The sequence below is a fragment of the Episyrphus balteatus genome, chromosome 1, assembly GCF_945859705.1.
Source record: "Episyrphus balteatus chromosome 1, idEpiBalt1.1, whole genome shotgun sequence".
NCBI lineage: Eukaryota > Metazoa > Arthropoda > Insecta > Diptera > Syrphidae > Episyrphus > Episyrphus balteatus.
The window spans coordinates 15893063-15920666 of NC_079134.1; the positions used below are offsets into that span (position 1 = coordinate 15893063).

The following is a 27604-nucleotide window of genomic DNA, read 5'->3' on the forward strand; positions in this document are numbered from 1 at the left end:
AATTATTATGAAACATAAAAATAAAATAAAACACACAATACATTTTAAACAAAAAAAAAAATAGTATCACGATCTTAGTTATTGGTTAAAGCTTGTTGATGGTTTTTTGTTGTTGTTGTTTTAAGAATACAATGAAGTTTTGTTATTATTTGAAAAAATAGATTTTAATCTACTGTAGAATCCTTGAGAGGATCAAAACAATCACAATACTGAACATGGTTTGTGGTAACCATTGTTGGACATTGCTAGATCCACTTCTCTTACTGGCATCATCAGAATCATCCAATCGACGAGACTGTCTTTGTTCGGCTTTCTCACAGAAATTATCACAATTACTGCCATCACATATGTCGCAAAGTGATGATTTGGGAGCACGATAAAACATTCGTGCCTTACGAGCTGAAAAGAAAAAAAAAAGTTTTAATAAAGCTTTTGAGTATTAACTAATGTTCTTAGTTTCCAGTAGACAGCTATATTACAAACAAAAGGGAATGTCTATTGGTAAAAATGACTGCCGTGCCAAAAAAGGAGACCTGGCTCTGGTCTATACATATACTCTACAGTAATGAATGTTTCCGCCAAAATTTTACTATAAACATAGTAGTGGAATGATAGAAACTAAAGCTATTGCAGTTATAAGCAGAAAAAAATTCAAAGCTTCGGCGAAGTGTCTCGAAGTGTAATACAGACACTACAAAAAAGAAGCAAAGAAGAGAGTACGAGCCAGCAGGGAATACGAGTTTTAACCTATTCCAGCGTGTTGAAAGGTAAGATTTGATTAAATTATTTTTAAATGTTTGATTTTTAAAAATAAATCTTAGGGAGGGGGCGAAATTCTGACTTCAAAATTCTGTTTTTAAAGTTCTGCCAGCATATTATTTTACAAAAAAAACTTTGCAGAATTTTGTAAAGCAGAATTTTGAAACCAGAATTTTGAAAAAAGAATTTTGGCCCCAACCCTAAATCTTATTACAATTTAAAAAAAATTTAAACATCAAGTTATGGGCATTTATATCCAAATAAAAGGACTTTGTAAGGCTGTGTGTTAAATACATCATTTAAGCCTAGGTCTGAAGGTCTTAACGTAGATGAAGAATGGATAGGATCAATGTTTCAAGCTGGTCTCTCCAATGAATATTTGTGTCGAAAATCGTTCCCAGGTTTTTCAATCATTTTTTCCAACAGTGGATGAATAGTAAAATGTACTAAAGTTACAAAGTGCATATTCTACGAAAAAAATTGGTAGGACATCAAAGTATCAAAATGAAATTCAAAAATCAATTTTATTGAATTTATCAAAAATAAAAAGTCCATCAGTCAATTGCAGAATCAATATTAGAACTAGTACATACCAGTTTATCCAACATTTTACAAAGGAATAAAGTAAAAATCATCTGAAGAAATATAGAGTGCAAAAAGAGTCAATTTGGATAATTTTAAAGTTTTCGATTGTCAAGCAATTATTCACATTCTCAAAGGAAAGTAGAAGAAACTCGATGCCAAGGGAAAAGAAGTAAATAACTCAAAATCATATCTTATCTATGATGTCAACAAAAAAGAAAACAAAATAAGTCGAGATGCAGTTTTCCCTAATATTATTAAAAGATGTGATTCAGTATAGAATGCAAATGAAGATTCATCAAAACATTAAAATAATGAATTATCAACCCAAATGAATACAAAATCCACCTATAAGTTATGATTGGCTACCGACAATTAGGAAGACCTAAAAACAGTCGCTGAGGCGATGAAGAGTGAAATTATTTTTTAATTGAAAAAAGCAATAAATGATGAATATGTAGCTCCTATCCAAAACGATGCTTGTAAATTAGTTTCACTACCAAAAGTAACGAAACCCATAAACTTCAAATGGGTGTTCAAGAAAAAAAGATGCAAATGGTAATGTCGAAAAATATAAAGCTATATTGGTAGTATATATAAAGGATATTCCCAACGTCAAGGGATATAATAAATTAATAGGATTGAAATAAAAATTAGACGAAACATATAACAAAATTGGACTTATACAATCAAAAAACAATCCGTGCATCTTTTAGAAAGGCAAATGCAAAAAACTTGAGATCGAAAAAAGGGAAAGTGAAACTGACTTACATAAGATTTTTCGTAACAGTTTTAATATGTAGGATTGTAATCCGGTATCCCACTCTTAGATATCAACCAAATAATAAAATTATAAATATCTAGTAGAGCTGTTGAGAGTTCATATACTTTTTATTTTAAACACTAGGTTTATATTTTGTTATGAAATTGTAATTTATTTTTAATAATTGGTTTATTGAGCTATGTACCACAAAAACACGAATAAAAGCGCAATTATTTTCAAAATAGCCGCTCGAAAAAGGAAAAATGCTCAAGAGATTTGAGCGCCGAACAAAGAAAGGAGACAATAAACTTAAAAGGTAGTATCGAGAGTTTTCTGAGCTACCTTCGGCAATCAAAAAAATATGTAGGTACATGTATGTTGTTCTTACCATTGTCATAGTAGTCGTAAATGACCACAGGAGCTGGGAAATGCTTTGTTACTTTGTACGTCTTGTAAGCATCTAATGTTGGACAGATTTCTCTGTGATCTAAATAGTCAAAGTAAACTATGACCACAGTATCACGTTTTTTGGTTTCAACTTTCTAGAAATAAAAAAAAAAATTATTATATTATATTCATCCATATTAAAAGACTCCTCTACTAACCCTTATTCTCTGATTAGCTTCCAAAGACGGTAGAGTATCCAAATCAACTGTAAATCCACTTGGTAAACTGACTTCCATGACAGCCATATTCGAACGTTCAGCACCTCCTTCAACTGGAATAAAACTAAAAACAAAGAGCAATTAAATTATAACCCTCAAGGATGGCTCTTCAAGTCTTACCTTGTACAAATGGAAAGATGTAAATAATCTGCATGTGAAATTCGATTAACTTGTGGATCCAATATAAATCTTGGCCATGCACCAGTCACATTTGTATTATATCTATAAGAGACCTGAGCTAAAGCAGCTCCACGACCTGTCGCTGAGATAGTCAAATTCTTCACAGTTGCTGGCAGCTGATATGATTGCAAGACAATTGCATTCTCAGCATTAACATTTAATGCTGTCTCAGCACCTTGTCCATAATTAAATACCACTTGAACATTAGTTCCTTGACTTGAAGTTCGTTCTGAGAATTTGATCAATGTCTCAAGACCCACAACTGTATCAATTGACGAGGAAAATCCTCCAAACATATTCCGCTGATCTACAAGCCATTTGAGAATTGGCAATGCATCGCCAATAAGATTACTCTCCAGCAAAGCCATTGCAGCATATGAAGTTATCTCAATGTTAACCGATCGTGTTCGATTGTACCAGGGTGATTTTTTGTCACCATCAGGAGTGGTCTTGTTCCACCATTTTTTGCCATCTTCAACATTCGACATGCTGTCTAGTTGTTGAATGAATGAACCCTTAGCTCCATGATTGGCAATGGCAAGAACATAAGCTCCAATTGCCAATGAATGGGTATCTGTGGTTGAATCAAGACCTCGAGCAATGTAGTTCAATGCTCTGGCAATTTGATTTTTGTACTCTGGATAAGCTTCCTATGGAAAAAGGTAGGATTTATTGATTTGATTGACAAAAAGAAAGAAGATATCTCACAGAGTTCTCCATAAAAGCTAGCACCGTGAAGGCAGTTAAGCTGACATTTTGATCGTCCAACTGAGCAAACACATCACCAGTTTCCTTGAAACTTCCATCCTCCCGTTGATTTTTAGATAAATAGTCCAAGGCAGCCTTGATGATGGATTCATCAATTTGTGTATAGATACTAGCTTGTCGGAATGATTTCGCAACATAGGCTGTAAGCCATGTGCTCGAGTCACTTTCTTTCACTCCAAAAGCACTAAAAGCTCCATTTTTATGGCGATAGTACAGTTCTCGTTGGTAGCCAACTTCGAGGAACTTTTTAGCCTTGTTTTCGATGGCAGGGGAGAGTTTTCGGATTCTCTGAAGAAAATGATTAAAATATCAGCTTTAAGTCTTGAAAAAAACGGTCACTTACTTGTAAATATCTAAGCACCATAATATTGGGAACAAAATTGACCATAGTTTGTTCAGCACATCCAACAGGCAGCTGAATAAGATTCTCCACGTTTTTGATCGCACTACCCACCAAATCACCCACAACTGATACCTCGATCATGGCTGATTCAGGAATTGCATTCTTGGGAATGTCTATTGTGATGTTTTCCATTATTTTAGGCTTAGCACTCAAGTCTAATAAGAAGCCCCGGTTAACCCGGTTTGTAGCTCCAGCAGGTTCAACTAAAAGTGTCTTTTCGACTGTATCGCCAGCTACTTGGGCATTAGCGACTGCTTTGATAATTACATGACCGACTTTTTTTGGTCGGATGATAAATGACAAAGATTGATCGGATCTAGCGGAGACTTTGATTGATCTGCGGTTGTAGAGCTCGATTTCTGGAAAGATGGCTTTAAGTTCAAAGTCGATTAAAATAAGAAAATATACTTACTTGGAGCAGGTTCGACTTTATTTTCCAAATGTGGGAAATCAAATTCTTGGGCTGTATTGTAGAGAGTCACTTCGACAGTTAAATCTCTGTCCATGTTGTTGAAGACGGTAAAGGGTACAGCAAGTACTTCACCCTTCCTCACAGAATATGGAAGGTCTGTGGAGATATAGAAGTCTCTAAAAGACTGGAGGTTGCTTGGAGGCTTTGATAGCCCCAAGCCAGTGACTGGGTCTAAGGAGAACCCAGTAAGAACCCATGAACGCATTTGACTTGGTAGACGTTTGTGAATTGTTGTTCGACCCTCATTCCTAGGAGATTTAAATAAAACAATGATTTTCGTCTTAAATCGGTTTTTTGGGAACTTACCCTGAAGAAATATTCATAAAAAGCCATGTATGAGCGACATCTTGCATCACATGGACTCGAGGACGACTCCAAAAAGGTTTTGGTATTCTACTAAAGGCATAAGGTCCAGCAAGTGGGGGTCGAGTATTGACTTCGAATTTATGTGCTGGACCAATATCAGTCTTTTTGATGTTGGATTGTTTGTCATCATCATTGAAAGTGACGGTGGGGGAAGTTGTTGTTTGGGGATCTATCAAGAAAGTCTTAAAATAATGAAATTATTGCAGAATTTTTTAGAAACCTTACCATTTCCAATTACATAATGTGTATTTGACATAGTGATGACTCCAGATTGTTTTCCAGGTGATCCTATAGTTGATCTCATATCAGTTAAGTCGTATTTTTCCAAAGCTGACATGACTCCATTATTGGTCAAATCATTACCTTTAGAAAAATTATATAAAATGAATATTTTTTCCGTTTTGAAAAGTTTTAAATTTTCATACCCATTCGAATGTTAAGAGCATTTTGATCAACAGCCATTAAACCAATGTAAGAGTGTGGCTTTGTTGTTATGGTAATATCAATATCTTGTCCTGGAGGTGCTTTGTATGGTGCTTCGATTTTGACAAAATTCACTAAATCCTGTCCGAATTCTATTGTTTGCTCGTCGTATATTAATTCACCATCTACTACCATGTAGACCAAGAGTTTGGCTTTGGGAACCATTGCAAATGTTGCTAGAAACTTAATTGCGTGGTATTTGGTATTGGGAACCTGGCAAAAAATATATTTAGTTATGTTTAGTATCCAGAAATATTGTTGAATGTAATAGTAAACATAAAGAAAAAAAAGTCTTTTTTTTAAGAACAACCTAACTGATTCTGATGAAGTTTTATTATACCTATGTAATTGATCATATTAATTTAGAAATGTTCTGGGAATCAAATAGAACTATCGTGAAAAAGCTGGAAACGTAAATGATGCCTTTAAAGCTTCAGGTGGAGTTTTGTTTTTATCAATAATACATTTTTCTATATATCTTTCCATTGAATTTTATGTTTTGAGGAAATTTTGTTAAGGGCAATTCCATGGTAACTCACGTTACATTCACAAAAATTTCCAACACATAAATAATTTTTTTTTTTCAATTTTAATGTAAATTGATACGAAATAACTATCCATGAATGGAGCATAACTATTACTTTCATAATTAACTAAAAAAATTGTCTTTATTTTTAACATTTGCTTGGGAAAAATAAAAGTTTGATGGTAACTCACGTTACAAAAATCGGACACGAATTTTAAGAGTCCGACAGTATGAAGTTTTTATGTGATAATTAAGAATCTTAATTTGTTTTCAATGAAGATTCCATACATACAAAATTACAAGCTTTTAATATGAGTGACAAAACCAAACATTTTTTCAATATTTCGAGGAAAAATTTTTAAATATTTAGGTAACTCACGTTACATTATTTTGGTAACTCATGTTACCTGCGATTTGTGGTTCCAAAAGTAAAGAAAAGATGCATTTTCACTCAAGTTTTTTTTTAATCGAATAGTGTGTAACGAAGCTTGCTTAAATGTTAACTTATTTTAGCACTCATTAGGGGATATTGTCATCGTCACTATTAGACTCATCATATTTTCAGTTTGCTTGTTTTTCCGTCATTTTCATGTGAAATTCTTCTGTTGTTGTCAAGCTTATGCTATAAAAATGCTTTAAGATTATTAAACTCCCTGAATTTTATGTCTATCCATAAGGGAATACAACAAAGAATATTTTTTTGCAACTTGCATAAAGAGTTGCCGTTTGTAAATAGTAATTTTCTAATAAAAAAAGTAAAAAAGACTGCATAATTTGTTCAAAATTCGTGTCCACTTTTTCATGGAATTACCCTTAAGATCAAAATACGAGAAATCATCACAAATGTGAAAGTCATTTTTTTAATGCATTTGCTTTCCATTATAAATTTAAAAAAAAAATATTTAATGCACACATTTTGCATTGATTTTCTTTTTCAATGCGGACATTTTCTTATTTGCAGTAAAATTTTTTCTTGGTTGCAGTAAATATTTTTTTTTTTAATTGAGAAAAATGTCGAAACCTATTTTTTTAATTTTATGAAAATGTACGTTTTAACGTTTAACGTAAGCTTTATTTTTTTTTATAGCGAAATATTAATTATTCGATTAACATTTTATTTTCTTAAATATAAAAAATACAAGAAATTGTAAGAAACTTTTTCGGATCAAATGTATCCATAACAGAGGTTTCTATCGACTCTACATTTTATTATCCAAAATCATTAAAAAAAAAAGGATTTTGGATCGTGCTTTGGACAAAAAACATATGATAATTTGAAAAAAGCACCATAATTTAAAAAAATATACATATATTGAAAATATTTTAAAAAAGGCAATTTTTTTACAACGGAAACTTCGAAAAAAAAATTTTTTTTAATTTTAGGTACCTACAAAATTTTAAAATTAATATTTTTAAAAAAGACAAAAAAGTTCTAGCGACATGAAAAAGTACATATAAACCAAATTCGCACTCGTGGGCCGTGTGCGTCTACAGAGGGTTAAAATTGTTTCGATAATTTTTATAAAAAGTTTAAATGCTGTATTTTGATTTTGGTTTTTTGTTAACAAATCGTCGGCGGAAATTGTTTGAAGTCCTTAAAAAATCCTATCGATTTTGAACAATTTCTGTTTCCGCAGACGAGAGAGTAAAAAATTTAGCCCAAAGAATTTTTTCCGGCAGAAATATGAGTTCTGTTAAATGAAAAGTTGACGTATATCAAACAATTTTAAAATTCGAGTGACCACAACTCGAAATTTATAAGGCGTTTCGCCCAGGTACGACAAGCCCACTGTCGTACCCTTACTAAGACGCCTTATTTTGGTCGATGTTTACCGACACTATATAAAACTCACAGCATGAATATACTGTGAATTTTAATATTCTAAGGGAATTTGTTTAAATTCAGACACTTAGAAAACGTATTTTATTGGCGAAACGCTTTATAAATTTGGAGTTGATGTCACTTGAACTTTAAAATTGAAATATATTCAATCGCTTATTCTAATAATTTTTTTATTATTTTTCTTATTTTTTCTTCGTTAGTATATCAAACAAATAAATAAAGAAGAAAACAAATCAAACTGTTGTAATTTTTAAATTGAATCGCGTTTACGTATTTTTTGCATTAAAAAAGTGTTAATGTATATCGAATTAAGCATAAAATATGAAATTCTGTTGTATGATGGTGTTCAACTTGTTCCAGACTTTTTGGCAGTCTTTCGTAGTTTTATTTCCTACTGAGAGAATTCTCTCCCAACTCTCATTAATTTGACAGACTTCCTAATTTAGTGCACAAAAAGTCTGGAACAGACCTATAATGAAGATCAACTTACGTCCACTGAACGGGACATCAAAATGTCACCACGTCCGACAATTTGGTACACAAAATACTGCATTGGTTGGTTGGTCTTCACAATAAAGTTAACTTCTTGATTAACCATTGGTCTGGAAAAACAAGCAGTGCAGTTTGTTAAAAAAAAATCAATATATTTTGAAAAAAAAAAAAAAAAAATAACTCACCGATCAGTTACAATTTGTGCTAAAATAAAGTTTTTGCTATTTAACTGCTTTCTTGGTATTTTTCCAGCATCAATAGAAACATCCATATAAGTTACCTTAAATAAAAATAAACAATGTCAAATAGGAACAAGTTGATGTAAAAGAGGTACGACTTACAATAACCGAATGGTAAGCATCATGATCCTCTTCAGGAACTGTAAATTTCAATTTCACAACTCCATTTCCATCAAGAGTATAATTTGTTTTGTTATACATTTCACTTCCTCCATACGAATTCGTTAGAAATGCTGATATGTCAGTACTGAAATCCTTTAACTGACTTCCATCATTTCGAACAATTTTTACCATAACCTCAAACGGTACACCGGGAATATAATATTTTGGAATCCGAATAGTTTCAATACTATATCGATCTCGGAATAAATTAACAACAGTTGTTGTATTCTGTTTTGCTCCAGAGGTCTCTTCTTCTACCACAGCTTCGAGAAGAATATCTCGTTCAAAGTCTTCTTTGAATTTTAATTCTTCTTTTATATCGAATTCAACGTAGGCTTTTCCATCAATCGGAACAACTTTACGTGTAATCAAATCGAATACAAATGGTTGGAGTGATCCAAAGAACTTTGGATAAACTGAGATAGTTGCTTCACCTTTTATAGGTTTTCCAAAGGCGTATCTGATCAAGAACAAAAACAAATACAATAGTTAGATAATAATCTATCATTTGGAATAAACATGAAGTGGTGACTAACCTTGAACGCACCGTAGCGGTGATCTTGCCATCTTTGTAGATTGCATGCTTGGCAGTATCAATAGCTACTTCGAATTTAGGTAAAATGTATTCAGCAATTTCAAAAGTTTGCTTATGTTGATCTCCGTGGACTTCAACGTTAATCGACCATTCACCCAAAACTGGGAATGTCGATAGTTGAAGTTCATCTGTGAGGACAGAACTTGTAAATCTTACATTTCTTGTAGTTTTTATCAGGTTTCCACTTGCATCCTTTAAAATAAAAAGAAAAACTTTCAATATCATAAAAATTGAATCGTTTTCAGTCTTACTCTAATTTCAAGATTCACTGTTCCATAATTTCTAGCTGGCTTAAGATTTGAGTCTAGTAGTAATACTCTAAAATGAACAATATCACCAGGCTTATAAATAGCTTTATCAGTCTGAATCAGGACTGTAAATTGTCGAGATTCAAAGTTGAGCTTGGTTTCATTGGTGAAAGTTATGCCAACAACGCCTTCTGCCGTAAGACTATACCGATCGGGCTTGAGATCTGGAATCTAGAATAAAAATAAAATAAGTTGTGATATTGTAAGCGGGATTTGTAAAAACGACATACCTCAAAGTGAACTAACTCTGAAGAATATGGACGAACTTCAACAGTTTTGAAGTCTGTGAATTTTGAGCTAAGTATACCAATTTTAATGGTAGCTGGTTCATTACTTTTGTGGATGGTTACAGCTACATGATACTGTGAGTTAGGGCGGATAGTATTTGGAGCTATGATTGAGTAGTACCTAGAATAGAAGAAATAAAAAGCTATAGATTTAAGTCTTAATTAAGGTTTCCAAGAGACAACTTTTCCCAAAGTTAAAAAAAATTGTACAAAGATAAATATTGGAAGCGAAGCTGCCGTGTTTAAATAATGTGTTTCCCGCTCTGAAAAAAATATTCCAATCTAGAGTAAAACTGATAGTCCCTCCTTCTCTGTTTAAACAAATGAGTTCAACAACGAACTCTATTTTGATTTTGATTAAAAGTGTGAAAAGTGTGCGTTCAGTGAGTAAAAATTCCTCATTAAAAAGTCTGCATAATGTATGAGAACTTCATGGAGTGAAAAGTGTGCCTTCATGGAGTACAAAGTCCTCATTAAAAAGTCTGCATAATGTATGAGAACTTCAGAGAGTGAAAAGTATGAATTTATGGAATAAAAAGTCCTCATTAAAAAGTCTCCATAATGTATGAGAACTTCAGGGAGTGAAATTTGTGGCTTCAGTGAGTAAAAATTCCTCATTAAAAAGTCTGCATAATAGGTGTGTTTTTTATTACCACCGGTCTTATCTGGACAAAAAAAAACGCAGTCGGGGCTAAGCAATTTACATGTTAAATGCAACAACACTTTAGTCCCTTGGGCTTAGTTGTTTAGCCCAGAGAATTCTCTGGGCTTAACTTTTTCAACAGATTTTAATCCGTGCTACCAAATTAACTTGTTCGTAAATTGTTTAGAATTTGTTTAAAAACATCAAAACTGACGTTTGGAATGACAATTATTATTTTAAATATGTATTTAATAGTTAGTTAAACTTTTTTTTCAAAAACACACAAGAAAACTCAAAAGCGAAAAATATGACAACTTTATATTTTTTTGTGTCAGCTGATTTCGGAACATTTAGTATGCAGTGCTGCCAATTTTTCTCGCTAAGCCCCGAAACGTTTTTTTTAACCAGTTAAGCCCGGTGGTAATAAAAAACACACCTAATGTATGAGAACTTCAGGGAGTGAAAAGTGTGCCTTCATGGAGTAAAAATTCCTCATTAAAAAGTCTGCATAATGTATGAGAACTTCAGAGAGTGAAAAGTATGAATTTATGGAATAAAAAGTCCTCATTAAAAAGTCTCCATAATGTATAAGAACTTCAGGGAGTGAAATTTGTGCCTTCTGTGAGTAAAAATTCCTCATTAAAAAGTCTGCATAATGTATGAGAACTTCAGAGAGTGAAAAGTATGAATTTATGGAATAAAAAGTCCTCATTAAAAAGTCTCCATAATGTATGAGAACTTCAGGGAGTGAAATTTGTGCCTTCAGTGAGTAAATATTCCTCATTAAAAAGTCTGCATAATGTATGAGAACTTCAGGGAGTGAAAAGTGTGCCTTCATGGAGAAAAAATTCCTCATTAAAAAGTCTGCATAATGTATGAGAGCTTCAGGGAGTGAAAAGTGTGCCTTCATGGAGTAAAGAGTCCTCATTAAAAAGTCTGCATAATGTATGAGAACTTCAGGGAGTGAAATTTGTGCCTTCAGTGAGTAAAAATTCCTCATTAAAAAATCTCCATAATGAATGAGAACTACCGCCAGTAAAAAATGGAGTAAAAAGTCCTCATTAAAAAGTCTGCATAATGTATGAGAACTTCAGGGAGTGAAAAGTGTGCCTTCATGGAGAAAAAATTCCTCATTAAAAAGTCTGCATAATGTATGAGAGCTTCAGGGAGTGAACAGTGTGCCTTCATGGAGTAAAAAGTCCTCATTAAAAAGTCTGCATAATGTATGGGAACTTCAGAGAGTGAAAAGTATGAATTAATGGAATAAAAAGTCCTCATTAAAAAGTCTCCATAATGTATGAGAACTTCAGGGAGTGAAAAAAGTGCCTTCATGGAGAAAAAATTCCTCATTAAAAAGTCTGCATAATGTATGAGAACTTCAGGGAGATTAAAATGTGCCTTCAGTGAGTGAAACTTCCTCATTGAGTAAAAAGTCCTCATTAAAAAGTCCGCATAATGTATGAGAGTGCCTTAATGGAGTAAAAATTCCTCATTAAAAAGTCTGCATAATATATGAGAACTTCAGAGAGTGAAAAGTGTGCCTTCATGGAGTAAAAAGTCCTCATTAAAAAGTCTGCATAATGTATGAGAATTTCAGAGAGTGAAAAGTAGAATTTATGGATTAAAAATTCCTCATTAAAAAGTCCGCATAATGTATGAGATCTTCAGGGAGTGAAAAGTGTTGCTTAATGGAGTAAAAAGTCCTCATTAAAAAGTCTGCATAATATATGAGAACTTCAGGGAGTGAAAAGTGTGCCTTCATGGAGTACAAAGTCCTCATTAAAAAGTCTGCATAATGTATGAGAGCTTCAGGGAGTGAAAAGTGTGCCTTCATGGAGTAAAGAGTCCTCATTAAAAAGTCTGCATAATGTATGAGAACTTCAGAGAGTGAAAAGTATGAATTTATGGAATAAAAAGTCCTCATTAAAAAGTCTCCATAATGTATGAGAACTTCAGGGAGTGAAATTTGTGCCTTCAGTGAGTAAAAATTCCTCATTAAAAAGTCTGCATAATGTATGAGAACTTCAGGGAGTGAAAAGTGTGCCTTCATGGAGAAAAAATTCCTCATTAAAAAGTCTGCATAATGTATGAGAGCTTCAGGGAGTGAAAAGTGTGCCTTCATGGAGTAAAGAGTCCTCATTAAAAAGTCTGCATAATGTATGAGAACTTCAGAGACTGAAAAGTATGAATTTATGGAATAAAAAGTCCTCATTAAAAAGTCTCCATAATGTATGAGAACTTCAGGGAGTGAAATTTGTGCCTTCAGTGAGTAAAAATTCCTCATTAAAAAGTCTGCATAATGTATGAGAACTTCAGGAAGTGAAAAGTGTGCTTTCATGCAGTAAAAAGTCCTCATTAAAAAGTCTGCATAATGTATGAGAGCTTAAGAGAGTAAAAAGTGCTCCTTCATATAGTAAAAAGTCCTCATTAACAAGTCTGCATAATGTATGAGAACTTCAGGGAGTGAAATTTGTGCCTTCAGTGAGTAAAAATTCATCATTAAAAAATTTCCATAATGAATGAGAACTACCGCCAGTAAAAAATGGAGTAAAAATTCCTCATTAAAAAGTCTGCATAATGTATGAGAACTTCAGGGAGTGAAAAGTGTGCCTTCATGGAGAAAAAATTCCTCATTAAAAAGTCTGCATAATGTATGAGAGCTTCAGGGAGTGAAGAGTGTGCCTTCATGGAGTAAAAAGTCATCATTAAAAAGTCTGCATAATGTATGAGAACTTCAGAGAGTGAAAAGTATGAATTAATGGAATAAAAAGTCCTCATTAAAAAGTCTCCATAATGTATGAGAACTTCAGGGAGTGAAAAAAGTGCCTTAATGGAGTAAAAATTCCTCATTAAAAAGTCTGCATAATATATGAGAACTTCAGAGAGTGAAAAGTGTGCCTTCATGGAGTAAAAAGTCCTCATTAAAAAGTCTGCATAATGTATGAGAACTTCAGAGAGTGAAAAGTATGAATTTATGGAATAAAAAGTCCTCATTAAAAAGTCTCCATAATGTATGAGAACTTCAGGGAGTGAAATTTGTGCCTTCAGTGAGTAAAAATTCCTCATTAAAAAGTCTGCATAATGTATGAGAGCTTCAGGGAGTGAAAAGTGTGCCTTCATGGAGTAAAGAGTCCTCATTAAAAAGTCTGCATAATGTATGAGAACTTCAGAGACTGAAAAGTATGAATTTATGGAATAAAAAGTCCTCATTAAAAAGTCTCCATAATGTATGAGAACTTCAGGGAGTGAAATTTGTGCCTTCAGTGAGTAAAAATTCCTCATTAAAAAGTCTGCATAATGTATGAGAACTTCAGGGAGTGAAAAGTGTGCTTTCATGCAGTAAAAAGTCCTCATTAAAAAGTCTGCATAATGTATGAGAGCTTAAGAAAGTAAAAAGTGCTCCTTCATATAGTAAAAAGTCCTCATTAACAAGTCTGCATAATGTATGAGAACTTCAGGGAGTGAAATTTGTGCCTTCAGTGAGTAAAAATTCATCATTAAAAAATTTCCATAATGAATGAGAACTACCGCCAGTAAAAAATGGAGTAAAAATTCCTCATTAAAAAGTCTGCATAATGTATGAGAACTTCAGTTAGTGAAAAGTGTGCTTTCATGAAGTAAAAAGTCCTCATTAAAAAGTCCGCATAATGTATGAGAACTTCAGTTAGTGAAAAATGTGCCTTCAGTGAGTGAAAATTCCTCATTAAAAAGTCCGGATAATGTACGAGAGCTTCAGGGAGTGAAAAGTGTGCCTTAATGGAGTAAAAAGTCCTCATTACAAAGTCTGCATAATGTATGAGAACTTCAGATAGTGAAAAGTATGAATTTATGGAGTAAAAAGTCCTGATTATAAAGTCCTTATAATGTATGAGAGCTTCAGGGAGTGAAAAGTGTGTCTTAATGGAGTAAAAAGTCTAATGTATGAGAACTTCAGAGAGTGAAAAGTATGAATTAATGGAGTAAAAAGTCCTGATTATAAAGTCCTTATAATGTATGCGAGCTTCAGCTAGTGAAAAGTGTGCCTTCATGGAGTAAAAAGTCCTCATTAAAAAGTCCGTATTGAAAAGTCCTCATTAAAAAGTCCGCATAATTTATGAGAACTTCAGTTAGTGAAAAATGTGCCTTCAGTGAGTAAAAATTCCTCATTAAAATGTCCGCATAATATATGAGAACTTCAGGGAGTGAAAAGTGTGCCTTCATGGAGTAAAAAGTCCTCATTAAAAAGTCTGCATAATGTATGAGAATTTCAGAGAGTGAAAAGTAGAATTTATGGATTAAAAATTCCTCATTAAAAAGTCCGCATAATGTATGAGAACTTCAGTTAGTGAAAAGTGTGCTTTCATGGAGTAAAAAGTCCTCATTAAAAAGTCTGCATAATGTATGAGAACTTCAGTTAGTGAGTGCTTTCATGGAGTAAAAAGTCTTCATTAAAAAGTCCGCATAATGTATGAGAACTTCCGCGAGTGAAAAATGGAGTAAAAAGTTCTCATTAAAAAGTCTGCATAATGTATGAGAACTTCAGTTAGTGAAAAGTGTGCTTTCATGAAGTAAAAAGTCCTCATTAAAAAGTCCGCATAATGTATGAGAACTTCAGTTAGTGAAAAATGTGCCTTCAGTGAGTGAAAATTCCTCATTAAAAAGTCCGGATAATGTACGAGAGCTTCAGGGAGTGAAAAGTGTGCCTTAATGGAGTAAAAAGTCCTCATTACAAAGTCTGCATAATGTATGAGAACTTCAGATAGTGAAAAGTATGAATTTATGGAGTAAAAAGTCCTGATTATAAAGTCCTTATAATGTATGAGAGCTTCAGGGAGTGAAAAGTGTGTCTTAATGGAGTAAAAAGTCTAATGTATGAGAACTTCAGAGAGTGAAAAGTATGAATTAATGGAGTAAAAAGTCCTGATTATAAAGTCCTTATAATGTATGCGAGCTTCAGGGAGTGAAAAGTGTGCCTTCATGGAGTAAAAAGTCCTCATTAAAAAGTCCGTATTAAAAAGTCCTCATTAAAAAGTCCGCATAATTTATGAGAACTTCAGTTAGTGAAAAATGTGCCTTCAGTGAGTAAAAATTCCTCATTAAAATGTCCGCATAATATATGAGAACTTCAGGGAGTGAAAAGTGTGCCTTCATGGAGTAAAAAGTCCTCATTAAAAAGTCTGCATAATGTATGAGAATTTCAGAGAGTGAAAAGTAGAATTTATGGATTAAAAATTCCTCATTAAAAAGTCCGCATAATGTATGAGAACTTCAGTTAGTGAAAAGTGTGCTTTCATGGAGTAAAAAGTCCTCATTAAAAAGTCTGCATAATGTATGAGAACTTCAGTTAGTGAGTGCTTTCATGGAGTAAAAAGTCTTCATTAAAAAGTCCGCATAATGTATGAGAACTTCCGCGAGTGAAAAATGGAGTAAAAAGTTCTCATTAAAAAGTCTGCATAATGTATGAGAACTTCAGTTAGTGAAAAGTGTGCTTTCATGAAGTAAAAAGTCCTCATTAAAAAGTCCGCATAATGTATGAGAACTTCAGTTAGTGAAAAATGTGCCTTCAGTGAGTGAAAATTCCTCATTAAAAAGTCCGGATAATGTACGAGAGCTTCAGGGAGTGAAAAGTGTGCCTTAATGGAGTAAAAAGTCCTCATTACAAAGTCTGCATAATGTATGAGAACTTCAGATAGTGAAAAGTATGAATTTATGGAGTAAAAAGTCCTGATTATAAAGTCCTTATAATGTATGAGAGCTTCAGGGAGTGAAAAGTGTGTCTTAATGGAGTAAAAAGTCTAATGTATGAGAACTTCAGAGAGTGAAAAGTATGAATTAATGGAGAAAAAATTCCTCATTAAAAAGTCTGCATAATGTATGAGAACTTCAGGGAGATTAAAATGTGCCTTCAGTGAGTGAAACTTCCTCATTGAGTAAAAAGTCCTCATTAAAAAGTCCGCATAATGTATGAGAGTGCCTTAATGGAGTAAAAATTCCTCATTAAAAAGTCTGCATAATATATGAGAACTTCAGAGAGTGAAAAGTGTGCCTTCATGGAGTAAAAAGTCCTCATTAAAAAGTCTGCATAATGTATGAGAATTTCAGAGAGTGAAAAGTAGAATTTATGGATTAAAAATTCCTCATTAAAAAGTCCGCATAATGTATGAGATCTTCAGGGAGTGAAAAGTGTTGCTTAATGGAGTAAAAAGTCCTCATTAAAAAGTCTGCATAATATATGAGAACTTCAGGGAGTGAAAAGTGTGCCTTCATGGAGTACAAAGTCCTCATTAAAAAGTCTGCATAATGTATGAGAGCTTCAGGGAGTGAAAAGTGTGCCTTCATGGAGTAAAGAGTCCTCATTAAAAAGTCTGCATAATGTATGAGAACTTCAGAGAGTGAAAAGTATGAATTTATGGAATAAAAAGTCCTCATTAAAAAGTCTCCATAATGTATGAGAACTTCAGGGAGTGAAAAAAGTGCCTTAATGGAGTAAAAATTCCTCATTAAAAAGTCTGCATAATATATGAGAACTTCAGAGAGTGAAAAGTGTGCCTTCATGGAGTAAAAAGTCCTCATTAAAAAGTCTGCATAATGTATGAGAACTTCAGAGAGTGAAAAGTATGAATTTATGGAATAAAAAGTCCTCATTAAAAAGTCTCCATAATGTATGAGAACTTCAGGGAGTGAAATTTGTGCCTTCAGTGAGTAAAAATTCCTCATTAAAAAGTCTGCATAATGTATGAGAACTTCAGGGAGTGAAAAGTGTGCCTTCATGGAGAAAAAATTCCTCATTAAAAAGTCTGCATAATGTATGAGAGCTTCAGGGAGTGAAAAGTGTGCCTTCATGGAGTAAAGAGTCCTCATTAAAAAGTCTGCATAATGTATGAGAACTTCAGAGACTGAAAAGTATGAATTTATGGAATAAAAAGTCCTCATTAAAAAGTCTCCATAATGTATGAGAACTTCAGGGAGTGAAATTTGTGCCTTCAGTGAGTAAAAATTCCTCATTAAAAAGTCTGCATAATGTATGAGAACTTCAGGGAGTGAAAAGTGTGCTTTCATGCAGTAAAAAGTCCTCATTAAAAAGTCTGCATAATGTATGAGAGCTTAAGAAAGTAAAAAGTGCTCCTTCATATAGTAAAAAGTCCTCATTAACAAGTCTGCATAATGTATGAGAACTTCAGGGAGTGAAATTTGTGCCTTCAGTGAGTAGAAAATTCATCATTAAAAAATTTCCATAATGAATGAGAACTACCGCCAGTAAAAAATGGAGTAAAAATTCCTCATTAAAAAGTCTGCATAATGTATGAGAACTTCAGTTAGTGAAAAGTGTGCTTTCATGAAGTAAAAAGTCCTCATTAAAAAGTCCGCATAATGTATGAGAACTTCAGTTAGTGAAAAATGTGCCTTCAGTGAGTGAAAATTCCTCATTAAAAAGTCCGGATAATGTACGAGAGCTTCAGGGAGTGAAAAGTGTGCCTTAATGGAGTAAAAAGTCCTCATTACAAAGTCTGCATAATGTATGAGAACTTCAGATAGTGAAAAGTATGAATTTATGGAGTAAAAAGTCCTGATTATAAAGTCCTTATAATGTATGCGAGCTTCAGGGAGTGAAAAGTGTGCCTTCATGGAGTAAAAAGTCCTCATTAAAAAGTCCGTATTAAAAAGTCCTCATTAAAAAGTCCGCATAATTTATGAGAACTTCAGTTAGTGAAAAATGTGCCTTCAGTGAGTAAAAATTCCTCATTAAAATGTCCGCATAATATATGAGAACTTCAGGGAGTGAAAAGTGTGCCTTCATGGAGTAAAAAGTCCTCATTAAAAAGTCTGCATAATGTATGAGAATTTCAGAGAGTGAAAAGTAGAATTTATGGATTAAAAATTCCTCATTAAAAAGTCCGCATAATGTATGAGAACTTCAGTTAGTGAAAAGTGTGCTTTCATGGAGTAAAAAGTCCTCATTAAAAAGTCTGCATAATGTATGAGAACTTCAGTTAGTGAGTGCTTTCATGGAGTAAAAAGTCTTCATTAAAAAGTCCGCATAATGTATGAGAACTTCCGCGAGTGAAAAATGGAGTAAAAAGTTCTCATTAAAAAGTCCGCATAATGTATGAGAGCTTAAGGGAGTGAAAAGTGTGACTTAATAGAGTAAAAAGTCCTCATTAAAAAGTCTGCATAATGTATGAGGATTTCAGAGAGTGAAAAGTATGAATTTATGGAGTAAAAAGTCCGCATAATGTATGAGAACTTCAGTTAGTGAAAAGTGTGCTTTCATGAAGTAAAAAGTCCTCATTAAAAAGTCCGCATAATGTATGAGAACTTCAGTTAGTGAAAAATGTGCCTTCAGTGAGTGAAAATTCCTCATTAAAAAGTCCGGATAATGTACGAGAGCTTCAGGGAGTGAAAAGTGTGCCTTAATGGAGTAAAAAGTCCTCATTACAAAGTCTGCATAATGTATGAGAACTTCAGATAGTGAAAAGTATGAATTTATGGAGTAAAAAGTCCTGATTATAAAGTCCTTATAATGTATGAGAGCTTCAGGGAGTGAAAAGTGTGCCTTCATGGAGTAAAAAGTCTGCATAATGTATGAGAACTTCAGGGAGTGAAAAGTGTGCCTTAATGGAGTAAAAAGTCCTCATTACAAAGTCTGCATAATGTAGGTATGAGGATTTCAGAGAGTGAAAAGTATGAATTTATGGAGTAAAAAGTCCGCATAATGTATGAGAACTTCAGTTAGTGAAAAGTGTGCTTTCATGAAGTAAAAAGTCCTCATTAAAAAGTCCGCATAATGTATGAGAACTTCAGTTAGTGAAAAATGTGCCTTCAGTGAGTGAAAATTCCTCATTAAAAAGTCCGGATAATGTACGAGAGCTTCAGGGAGTGAAAAGTGTGCCTTAATGGAGTAAAAAGTCCTCATTACAAAGTCTGCATAATGTATGAGAACTTCAGATAGTGAAAAGTATGAATTTATGGAGTAAAAAGTCCTGATTATAAAGTCCTTATAATGTATGAGAGCTTCAGGGAGTGAAAAGTGTGCCTTCATGGAGTAAAAAGTCTGCATAATGTATGAGAACTTCAGGGAGTGAAAAGTGTGCCTTAATGGAGTAAAAAGTTCTCATTAAAAAGTCCGCATAATGTATGAGAGCTTAAGGGAGTGAAAAGTGTGACTTAATAGAGTAAAAAGTCCTCATTAAAAAGTCTGCATAATGTATGAGGATTTCAGAGAGTGAAAAGTATGAATTTATGGAGTAAAAAGTCCGCATAATGTATGAGAACTTCAGTTAGTGAAAAGTGTGCTTTCATGAAGTAAAAAGTCCTCATTAAAAAGTCCGCATAATGTATGAGAACTTCAGTTAGTGAAAAATGTGCCTTCAGTGAGTGAAAATTCCTCATTAAAAAGTCCGGATAATGTACGAGAGCTTCAGGGAGTGAAAAGTGTGCCTTAATGGAGTAAAAAGTCCTCATTACAAAGTTTGCATAATGTATGAGAACTTCAGATAGTGAAAAGTATGAATTAATATAGTAAAAAGTCCTGATTATAAAGTCCTTATAATGTATGCGAGCTTCAGGGAGTGAAAAGTGTGCCTTCATGGAGTAAAAAGTCCTCATTAAAAAGTCCGCATAATGTATGAGAACTTCAGTTAGTGAAAAGTGTGCTTTCAAGGTGAAAAAATTCCTCATTAAAAAGTCTGCATAATGTATTCGAGCTTCAGGCAGTGAAAAGTGTGCCTTCATGGAGGAAACATTCCTCATTAACAAGTCTGCATAATGTATGAGAACTTCAGGGAGTGAAAAGTGTGCCTTCATGGAGAAAAAATTCCTCATTAAAAAGTCTGCATAATGTATGCGAGCTTCAGGGAGTGAAAAGTGTGCCTTCATGGAGTAAAAAGTCCTCATTAACAAGTCCGCATAATGTATGAGAACTTCAGTTAGTGAAAAGTGTGCTTTCAAGGAGAAAAAATTCCTCATTAAAAAGTCTGCATAATGTATTCGAGCTTCAGGGAGTGAAAAGTGTGCCTTCATGGAGGAAAAATTCCTCATTAACAAGTCTGCATAATGTATGAGAGCTTAAGGGAGTGAAAAGTGTGCCTTAATGGAGTAAAAAGTCCTCATTAAAAAGTCTGCATAATGTATGAGAGCTTCAGGGAGTGAAAGGTGTGCCTTCATGGAGATAAAATTCCTCATTAAAAAGTCTGCATAATGTATGAGAGCTTCAGGGAGTGAAAAGTGTGGCTTAATGGAGAAAAAAGTCCTCATTAAAAAGTCTGCATAATGTATGAGAACTTCAGGGAGTGAAAAGTGTGCCTTAATGGAGTAAAAATTCCTCATTAAAAAGTCTGCATAATGTATGAGAGCTTCAGGGAGTGAAAGGTGTGCCTTCATGGAGATAAAATTCCTCAATAAAAAGTCTGCATAATGTATGAGATCTTCAGGGAGTGAAAAGTGTTGCTTAATGGAGTAAAAAGTCCTCATTAAAAAGTCTGCATAATGTATGAGAGCTTCAGGGAGTGAAAGGTGTGCCTTCATGGAGATAAAATTCCTCATTAAAAAGTCTGCATAATGTATGAGAGCTTCAGGGAGTGAAAAGTGTGGCTTAATGGAGAAAAAAGTCCTCATTAAAAAGTATGCATAATGTATGAGAACTTCAGGGAGTGAAAAGTGTGCCTTAATGGAGTAAAAATTCCTCATTAAAAAGTCTGCATAATGTATGAGAGCTTCAGGGAGTGAAAGGTGTGCCTTCATGGAGATAAAATTCCTCATTAAAAAGTCTGCATAATGTATGAGATCTTCAGGGAGTGAAAAGTGTTGCTTAATGGAGTAAAAAGTCCTCATTAAAAAGTCTGCATAATGTATGAGAGCTTCAGGGAGTGAAAAGTGTGCCTTCATGGAGGAAAAATTCCTCATTAAAAAGTCTGCATAATGTATGAGAACTTCAGGGAGTGAAAAGTGTATCTTTATGGAGTAAAAAGTCTTCATTAAAAAGTCTGCATAATGTATGAGAACTTCAGAGAGTGAAAAGTATGAATTTATGGAGCAAAAATTCCTCATTAAAAAGTCCGCACAATGTATGAGAACTTCAGGTGTATAATGTGGCTTCATAAGAAACTTAAAACAATATTACGTATACACCGTGGTGTACAAAATAGGTACATATATTTTTTATTTATTTATTTTATTTTATTTAATTTATGCCTTATTGCGCATAACTCGATTTTAATACATTTCACGTATAGTGCAATTTCATAAAAAGCTTAACTTTATGACAAATAATAAGTCACCAAAACCTTTTCAGCGAAAGCCTAGCCCATTTATTTGTTGTTAGTTCAATAACCAACAAAAATTCATTGCCTGTTTGTTACACAAATATGTCTTTATCTTCAAATGTTAATAAGTATACGGTATTGTGCGACTCTCATACCTTACAAATGTGTTCTTTTTGCTAATTATAGTACTTCAACCTGAGTAAAAGTGTTTGAACAATAACTTTTAATATTGCGGTAAATTTTGCAGTCTTTCAAGTTTGACTAATTACTGTAGAAATTAGGTTCCATGAAAATATCTTTAAACTAATGACAAAAGGTTTAAATTGAAGAGTCATTTAGTTTTGTGAAAAGTTTTCTTTTTAATGAAAAAAGACGTTAAAAAATCAAATTAAGTTTGCATAAAAATAATTTAATTGAAATTTGACAAAAGTAACCATTTCTTGGGATATTATTTGGATATTATTATTTGTACTCAAATAGAAGTGCTTATTTTCTATTCTTATAAAAATTAATTTCAAAATAAAATGCAACATGTTCCGCATTCTGAAAGTAAACACAACCTAAATCAATTACCGTCAGTGATACCGATCTCTAATTCATTACAACTTGGTCATTATCTAAGAGTACAATCTGGGAGTTCAAACTAATTTTATGATTACTGACAAAAAAGGAGGTATCTATGTACATTTTGGATTTAATCTGTATTACTGCTGATTTTTTTTTTCATATGCAATAACATTTTGCAAACTTGTATAAGCCTTTAAAAGTTGTTTTTTTTTTTTTTTTTTTAGTGCAAGTTAAAAAAAAATAGTTTTTCAAAGTAAACTTAAAAAAGTGTTAGTTAATTGTCAAGACTATATGAACAGTCTACACTCCCAGACTATAAACTGAAAGTGATTTTTCGTGCATAAATAATTTTGCATGAATTTAATTGTCGAAGACAATGGCCAAGTAGTTTGCTATTTTTGTTGTCAGTTTCGTTTTGACGTTGGTTGGATTGATAAATTAAAAAAAAAACTTGTTCTTACTTCTTTGTATACCTATTGCTAATAAAAAAAATCTAGGGGAGAGTGAATAAAAATTAAAAATTCTTATTCTTTTGAATTGGATTATAAATGCTCAAATAGAATCGGGAACTCAATTATTAAGATGGAAAATGCTAAATTATTGTGTGGTTTTGCCTGCAATCTGGTTTTAACAACATTAAAATTCAAATTGAATGCGATTATAAAATTATATCACTTTGTGATGATTTTTTGTTTTGTATTCCCAATAAAAATCTGATAGAATATTAAGGCGTCATATTTCTGAAGTAACACTTCACAACAGAGTGAAAATTCATTATTTGACAAATGTCAAAGATATTAACTATTAGAGCCATCTAGAAATTGTAAAACATTTTTGTTTGTTATGGTGTAGCTAATTTCTGTGATTGGGAAGTATAACTTCAGTTAAACACACTCTTTTTTTAATTTTCAGTACAGATTTTTTTTTTAAGAAATAAAAGAAACATATTGGAAAGCCTTACGTAATTGCTTATATTTTCGAACCACGCAACGCAAGCTTTGTACGTTTTCGCGATTTGCTTATCTATGTTTAAAGAAAAACTTATTTCAAATTATAGTGATCGCCAAGAGAAATAATCACTCAATATTGAGCTTGAGGTCTCAGACATTTTATTTCAACTTCCAAAAATATTTTTTTTTGACATCACGATTGAATAGCTTTTGAAATTATTTCCACGCCTATAAATTGTATTAGAAAAAAGAATTGTTGGTAAAAAATTGTACTATTCACTCTCTTAAGTTACTTTTCAATAATGTAGAGGGCAAAAAATCAAAATATGTACGAAAAAGAGCTTTTAACTAATGAAGTTTGCTGTTCAATTTTTTTTTAGTGAAGGTGCATCAAATCCAATTGCTCCGATTTTTAGCACAGTTTTCAAAGTTTTGCTATCAAAAAATGCTAAATTTTTGAGTATATGTTTTAGCAAAAACGAGGCACTACTTAATGGTTTCGTAGATATTTCTTCTAAACATCGTTTATTTTGTAAAAATGCTGAAACTTGTCAGTTATGTTTTTAGAACGAGAAAAGTCTATTAATGAATGAACTCGTTCCATGTTTTATATAGGTTGTTTGCATTTTTTTTACCCTTTTTTTGACATCTGGAGTAAACACGGGCCACTATTTTTAATTGAGGATACATAGAACTGCATTTAATCAATAACTCAGTACCTAAATAGTCAACTTCACATAAAAGAAGGTTCGCTACTCAGCTCTTTTGTTTGTTACAAAACTTTTCTCTACTTTAAATAACGCGTCAGTTAACTACCAGTGGTAATAGTAAATGCAAAATTTTGCCAGATACTAACAAACCCTTATAAAAAAACTATACAAAATTGGCATTGGTATAATACCGTTAAATACAAATAATAGTTAAAAAAAAAATTATTAATGATTGAAAATTTCATGTCTTTTATTTTTGAATTTTTTAAGGAAACAATTATTGTCAGACTCATAAGTGATGATATACGGTTACCAAAGTCATCAAACCCAAAATTATAAGGAAATTAAAGAAAATTTAAAAGTTTGATTCTATAAAAGTGCGAAAATAATTTAAAATTTAAAAAATCTTTGTAATTACAGTCACTCACGAAATGATTGGGCCAAATTTTATCTTGAGTTAAATGTCGAAAAAAATGAAGAAGGAATGTATAAAATATTTTAAAAATGGATAGATATTTGTATATACTTTTAACCGTTAGTTCGACAAGCAAAACCAAACAAAATATATTTTATTTCAGAAATAATTTATAAAACGCACTTGTTGACACCACAAAATTACTGGGCCAAAAGTCCAAAATCGAGTTTGGGCACTGTTGATTCAGTTTAACTTCTGTTTCAGTATTTTATTGAATGACTATTTTATATTCTACCGTTTTTAGTCCTCTTCATAAAGTTTAAATCAGGCTGTTTTGCGAGTCAAATAATTGATTTTATCCGATTTTCTTTATTCTACTATATACAGTGTATTTGTAAAAATAACGGTAATTTTCTGAATGTTAACCATAAATGTAAGTCACAATATAACCACAAAACTAAATTCATCGAAAAAAATAGCTTTATAGGTTATATCTATTAGGTATCAGTGTATTATGGTAAATATTTGTTTTTTTTTTTATTTGCATTTGGCCCAATATTTATGTGAGTGATACAGTCACTTAAAAAAAATAAGAAGAAAAAGCGAATTTAAAGCCAGAGACTACTGGTAAAATAAAACTTTGTTTCGAAAAACAAGGTTTTTTAAGTGCCTTCTAAGTTTTCAATACACAAAAAATCACAATTCCAACTCAAATAACCAAAAAAGTGTGCAAAGAAAGACGCGATAAATCAAAGCGATTATCAAATAAATTTCAATCTGCGGAACGCCAGTTGTTAATATTGAAATTATTTTTTTAATCAATATTATGGTAGACAATAATTGTGGTCACCGCAACATTATCTCAAGAATTTTCTATTTAGATTAAGATTAAAACAACAAACAAAAAATGACCAAACTTTGTTCCCAAGAACGCGTCATTTCCGGGACTATGGCGAATGTTAAGTATTCTTGTTATAATTTGTGTTTTTTTTTTTCGGCAATCACAGTCATTTATTACTAACAAAGTTTGGTTTTTAACAATACAAAAATTAAAATTTTTCAACTTCATGATTCTGGTCCATAAAATAAATCCCATTCATAAACGTAATGAATCTTGATTAAAATCAACTTGCCTATTTCACCTTGTCGTTCTCATTCTCTCTTTTCTAACGGAAAAAAAAAATAACTAGAGTGTTATATAAATCTTGAAACAACTTACCATAATTGTAAACAATTTTTTTTTTTTTCAAACTTGACAGATTAAGAAAGAAATATCAAACAACTTCATCATCACCCACATTTAAATTGAGTCACTTTATCGGAAATATTTTCGCTCACTTGTACCTACTATATCACTCAATTGCTAAAAAAAAACACTCATTTTGAAAATTATTCAAAAAAAAATTTCTGATTCATAAAAATCTACTTAATTTGCCAATAAAAATAAATTATAATACAAATTGCTTAAACATCGAATGAAATTCAGCACAAAGATATCGATGATGGTGATAGGGTTAAAAAGACGCTAAATATATTCATAAAAATGACATCACATTTGTTGTCATATGGTGGATAAAATAATTTTGTTTTATTCATAAACTATACAATATTCACTCGAATTCTTGTTTAATTGTTGTTCTAGTATTTTATTTATTTTTTTCTTTATTCATAAAACAAAAATGTGCGGGCGTTGATCCACTCGAGTGACAGCTTGAGATTTATTCAAGGTAAAAACTGGTGACTCTTTGGTTGTACGTAGGTAGACCGCAAAGGTTGAAGTAAAATTTTTGTTGTATCTATATACAAGTTGAATGTATCCCAAAAATTTTTAAAACAAAAAAAAAAACTTTGCGAAATCCGGAACACCAAACAAACAAGATGGAGCTCAGATATTTTATCTCATGCCTACAACTTTTTTATAACTTTTGATTCATCAATATTTGCACTGTCAAGAGTGCTTAAAAAGATGATTGCTAACTTTTACACTTTTTTTACGGAAACAAACTCGTTTTTTTGCGAAACAATCTTTCGTGCATCGCATTCTCATTCAACAGCAAAAACAAAAACAACAACAAACCACATAACGTTGGGAAAACATCACCGACTTACAAAAAGAAAAAAAAAAACAAAAAAACTTTTGTATCTGAAAACCACAACTAACTACTTTACGACTTGATTTCATAACTTTTCAAGCATTGCTGCATACAAAAAAGTATCTCTAACTTAAGTTAGGTATATACTTTAGCAGCATTGGAAGAAAAAGTTAACAAGAAAAACGAAGACAAAACAAAAAAAAAACCTATCATTTATCCCAGATGTTAAAGGTTTTGCACATTTTGATGAAACTTTGAGATAATTTCCAGGTCAAACATATTGAGATACTGACCCTTGACCGTTTCCCGGGGCGATACGGACTAGCGCAAGGCAAAATGTAAACAGCAAACCTGCTATGCGATACATTGTTTTTCTTTTTGTTTTATTTTAGCGCATCGACAACAACAACAATCGCAAATAAACGACAGTGTAATAATGTGGTTACGACGCGGTATTGAGTGGCGGCAAGACGGCGACGCGGCAGCGGCTTAGTGGTTCAGCGTTAATGGTTCGGAATAAAATGAATCTTTTTTTTTTGTATTTTATCGATGTGAATATGCGTCAGAAGTTCGGATTGACTGCTGCGGTTTCACCTGTTGTTCGTTGGCGAGTCTGAGAGTAACTGGTTGAGAAAAAGATCAGGTGGGCTCAGGTGGATTTACAACGATTTTGTTGAGTCTCAGTTTGGAGTTTCTTAGGCTCAACTTACCACTAATAGAGGTAGGTTTGTCTTTATTTTTTTTTAGTGTGGTGGTTTTAATATATGTAGATGGTTTAGATCTTGGATATTTGAATTTTGTAAGAAAATTTAACGGTTTAGGTATTTTGTACCTGTTCTTCCAATTTATTTTTTCAAAAATTAAGTTTCCAGAACTTCTACCTTCCATACAATTTTTCGAGTCATTATTTCTCGAAAACATTTCTTTCGTTTTTTGTTTTTCTCAAAAAATCGGATATTGGAAATATGGCGTTGCCGTTTTTGGCGATAAATTGACATTTTGGTTATTTGTTTTTATTTAAACTTTGCGGACAGATTTTTTATTATCATTCTGAATGACTCTGTGCAGAGCTCTTGATGTCCGGATACCCGAG

General features: G+C 32.5%; 1 protein-coding gene across 1 annotated transcript; it reads right to left on the minus strand.

The window, feature by feature from the left end:
- Positions 1 to 60: 60 nt before the first annotated feature.
- On the minus strand, positions 61 to 27127 carry LOC129917060 (thioester-containing protein 1 allele R1). The gene is made up of 17 exons (XM_055997379.1): positions 26805 to 27127; positions 9837 to 10014; positions 9550 to 9777; positions 9240 to 9490; positions 8644 to 9163; positions 8488 to 8582; positions 8301 to 8412; positions 5384 to 5654; positions 5184 to 5321; positions 4899 to 5127; positions 4533 to 4840; positions 4061 to 4479; positions 3658 to 4005; positions 2890 to 3599; positions 2710 to 2833; positions 2493 to 2646; positions 61 to 399 (listed from the first exon to the last, which is right to left on the minus strand). Exons 1-17 carry the CDS (start codon positions 26876 to 26878, stop codon positions 170 to 172), a joined length of 4389 nt encoding a protein of 1462 aa, XP_055853354.1. The 5' UTR covers positions 26879 to 27127; the 3' UTR covers positions 61 to 169.
- Between the last annotated feature and the right edge of the window lie 477 nt (positions 27128 to 27604).

What these genes read in the sequence shown, in the direction of transcription:
- LOC129917060 (XM_055997379.1), bottom strand. Translation starts at nt 26,878, where the DNA reads ATGTATCGCATAGCAGGTTTGCTGTTTACATTTTGCCTTGCGCTAGTC. An exon ending in GCACAAATTGTAACTGATCG is followed by an intron (nt 8,413 to 8,487) that starts GTGAGTTATTTT and finishes TTGTTTTTCCAG; the next exon opens with ACCAATGGTTAATCAAGAAG. An exon ending in AAGCTAATCAGAGAATAAGG is followed by an intron (nt 2,647 to 2,709) that starts GTTAGTAGAGGA and finishes TTTTATTTCTAG; the next exon opens with AAAGTTGAAACCAAAAAACG.